Source organism: Cynara cardunculus (assembly GCF_001531365.2).
Source record: "Cynara cardunculus var. scolymus isolate 2C chromosome LG 8, CcrdV1, whole genome shotgun sequence".
NCBI classification, from domain to species: domain Eukaryota; kingdom Viridiplantae; phylum Streptophyta; class Magnoliopsida; order Asterales; family Asteraceae; genus Cynara; species Cynara cardunculus.
In genome coordinates this window covers 6,485,080-6,489,114 of record NC_037535.1, presented here as the reverse complement: position 1 = coordinate 6,489,114, position 4,035 = coordinate 6,485,080, and the positions used below count along the sequence as shown (strand labels likewise).

The window sequence follows — 4,035 nt, the reverse complement described above, 5'->3', positions numbered from 1 at the left end:
GTCTTAACCATTCAACACCCTAATTTCATTGTAACTAATTATCAAACAATTATATTTCATTTTACATTATATCATAAAAGTCGCTTAATCGTTCTGCAACAAATCATTCAACAACTGCAGTATCGGAGATGGTATGTATACATATGAAAGACGTTTTATATAAATTTCCAAATTTTAAAAAGACACCGATTTACTGAAATTAAAGGTGGTAAAATATGGAAAACTTTAATTTGCATTTTTCTTTAATAAAATAATGCAGCCAATGTTGTTGTGGTGTGACTGTCACCACTGACACACCTACAGAAGCAGCCGTTGGATCCACATCCCCTAAAACCAACGGCCAAAAGCCTTCTGCACCTTCTCAGGACCCCTTATATAAAGGTACGTCCACCCATGGAGATAGTTTCCAAAACGATTCAGGCACATATTGGTCTGAAGATATTTTCCAATCCAAAACCCTAAACAAGGCAACTTCTTATTGATTCCGGTTAGGGGATGCAGAGAGATGAGAGGAGATTCGCGGCTGTCTAAATGTGGACGGTATTCAAAACCCATCGCCGGCAGGAATTGCCACCGCAAACACGTTGAAGACGGGTGAAACCTGCAGTCGCAGTCGCAGACGGTAATTTTGGTAATTTTTTTGATTTCTACAACTGCACAAGTGATCTAACGTAGAGATGGAGATGGTGAAGGATGGATACAACGGCATACTGCACGGGAAGTATGAGCTTGGAAGGCAATTAGGGCACGGAACGTTTGCGAAAGTTTATCTCGCACGGAATTTGCATTCCGGCAAGAACGCAGCGATGAAGGTGGTTGGGAAGGAGAAGGTGATAAAGGCCGGGATGATGGATCAAATTAAACGAGAGATTTCGGTGATGAAGATGGTACGTCACCCGAACATCGTCGAGCTTTACGAGGTCATGGCCAGTAAATCCAAGATTTATTTCGCCATGGAGCTCGTTAGGGGCGGTGAATTGTTCTCGAAGATTGAGAAAGGGAGGCTACGCGAGGACGTTGCGAGGGGTTATTTTCAGCAGCTAATTTCCGCTGTCGATTTTTGTCACAGTCGAGGTGTATATCACCGAGATCTGAAACCGGAAAATCTACTCCTGGACGAGGAAGGGAATTTGAAGGTGACTGATTTCGGGCTCAGTGCGTTTTCCGATCATCTTCGGCAGGATGGACTGTTACACACTACATGCGGAACTCCAGCTTACGTCGCACCGGAAGTTATCGGCAAAAAAGGATACGTTGGAGCGAAGGCGGATATCTGGTCCTGTGGAGTCATCCTCTACGTCCTTCTCGCCGGATTCTTACCTTTTCAGGACGATAACATCGTCGCGATGTACCGGAAGATTTATCGAGGAGATTTTAGGTGTCCGCCATGGTTCTCATCGGACGCTCGCCGACTAATCACGAAATTGCTCGATCCGAATCCGGATTGTCGATACACAATCTCCAAAATAATGGAATCCTCCTGGTTCAAGAAGGCAGCCCCAAAGAACCCCCAATTCATATTGGAAGACGACAACGTAAATCTGAAAGGCAAGGAAACCGAAACTTTGAATGCGTTTCACATAATTTCACTATCGGAAGGTTTCGATCTATCGCCATTGTTCGAGGAGAAGAAAAGAGAGGAAAAACAAGAGATCAGATTCGCGACGACGAAGCCGGCGGAGGTGGTGGTATCGAAGCTAGAAGCGATGGCTAAGGCGATGAAGTTCAGTGTCAAGAAGAATGGAGACGGGAGCAGTTTGAGGTTACAGGCACATGAAATGGGAAGGAAAGGGAAGTTAGAAATAGCAGCAGATATCTGGGGGGTGGCGCCGTCGTTGTTGGTGGTGGTGGAGGTGAAGAAATCAAGCGGCGACACCCTGGAGTACAACCAGTTCTGCCATAAGGAGCTCCGACCGGCGCTTAAGGATATCGTCTGGACATCGCCGGCCGATCAATCCCCTCCAGTGTAGTTACTTTTGTATATTAAATTTGGATTTTATTGCTTTTTTTAATGATTTCCAAATTATTAGAGTAAATTACGTTTTTGGTCCGTGTGGTTTACCAAAACTCCGTTTATCGTCTTTCAACTTCACTAAATACACTCGTGTCCTTGTGGTTTGCATTTTGTTTTGGTTTGGAGATCTGGTCGTTAGATCCGTTAAACGTTGTTGTAAAATGCCATCACGTGTGAGGGTATATTGGTCATTTTGATTACGTGTTCTTAATAAATAAAAAGTTAATACATAACTCTTTAAAACATATGTACAAGTTTTAACGCACTGGAAAACAAACCCTTAACGACGTCGAAAGCCACCACGACTGGTGAAGGGGTTCTTCTCAGCCGAATGAAAACAACATCAAAGACATCTTCTCCGGCGACACGAATACCTCTTGCTCTTTCTTTGTTTCTCCCCTAAAGGGGCAAACATACTCCATTATGAGTGGAGGCCTCGATGAAACGAAAATTTAAAGCAAATTATACTTTTAGGTGGCGTTTGGTTCACAGAATGTTTTTGGATAGAATGGAATCTGTTAAAGGAATTTGACTTCGAAGGAATTGGAGTGACATGTTGTCATGTTTGACCACCTGTTTGGTTGGCAGACATTGGAATGTAATCTGTTAAGGAATTGGAATCTTTCTGATTGGTTCACAGAATGTGGCTTTAGAATTGAAATAAAATTTTGGTAAATGACCAAAATGCCGTTTTTTGAAAATTTTAATTTTTTAAAACTAAAAATACTTTAATAAAATAATTTTTTAATATAGTCGGTGATGGTGGTCGACAGTATTTCAGAGTGGTGGTAGTTGGTGGTGGTGGTTGACGGTGGTTCAGATCGGTGGTAGTCGACGATGGTTCAGATTGGTGTTAGTCGGTGGTGGTGGTGGTGGTGGTGGTGGTGGTGGTCAGCGTGATTTAGATCGGTGGTGGTCCATGGTGGTTCAGATGGTGGTTATCGGCGGTGGTTCAGATTGACGGTGAATCAGATCAGTGGTGGCTCAGATTGGCGGTGGTTCGGATCGGTGGTAGTCGATGGTGGTGGTCGGCGATGGTTCAGATCAATGGTGGTTGGCGATGGTTCAGATCAATAGTGGTCGGCGGTGGTTCAGATCGGTGGTAATCGGTGGTGGTTCAGATCGGTGGTAGTCGGTAGTGGTGATCGGCGATGGTTCAGATCAATAGTGGTCGAGAGGTGGTCGACGATGGTCATCTTGAGTTTTATGAGATTATAATATATTAGGTTAAGTGCATATTTGGTATAATGAAGATAAATATTCCATTTCATCAAAATACCATGTAGTTGCTAAGGAATGTTAAAATCCTTTATCCATATAATTCATAGGAATATGAAAATTCCTTCCGCTAAAAAGAATGAATCAAACGAAGGAAATGAATCTAATCAAAGGAATTCAACATTCCAATTCCTTCAGATTCCTCCAGAATCTGGGAACCAAACACCACCTTAGAGTTTCTGTTTATTAACATCAGGCCCTCATTTTTGGGTTCGAGAGTTTCTGACGATCAATAAACTCATATACAAGTAAAATAGATAAAATAACAGTATAATATATTATTTGGTTTAACCAAAGTAGTAAAAACGACCAACAAATGAACCGTTTGAGACCATTTTAAGAGGAAAGACTAAAAATATATGAGGTGCATGTGACCCTACTTCACCGTTACTTCTAATAGTTGTTAGACCCAACCAGATACCTAAACTAAAATAAAATGCAAATCATTATGGTTTCCATTCACGAGGCTAATCTCATATCATATGTGGTTGTCGTTATTAGAGGTGAAAACAACGACGAACTGTATATAAACCATAAGAACGGAAAAAAACAGTTTACTTATATATATATATATAGAGAGAGAGAGAGAGACTTGGGATCATGTGAGACCATTTACAATCTGAATATTCATAATCACAAAATTGTCACGTGATTTCTCAATAATCACAAAATTGTCACCATACAACTTTAGACCATTAGATCATTAGTTTATAAAGTTGATCAATGAACATAAATTGGTCTTA

The 4,035-nt window shown here is 41.4% G+C and overlaps 1 protein-coding gene across 1 annotated transcript; it reads left to right on the top strand.

Annotated features, from left to right (window-relative positions):
- Positions 1 to 502: 502 nt before the first annotated feature.
- Positions 503 to 2,180, top strand: LOC112516693 (CBL-interacting serine/threonine-protein kinase 6-like). The gene has a single exon (XM_025123889.1). The coding sequence runs from the start codon at positions 678 to 680 to the stop codon at positions 1,968 to 1,970; it is 1,293 nt and encodes a 430-aa protein (XP_024979657.1). The 5' UTR covers positions 503 to 677; the 3' UTR covers positions 1,971 to 2,180.
- The last annotated feature ends 1,855 nt before the right edge of the window (positions 2,181 to 4,035 follow it).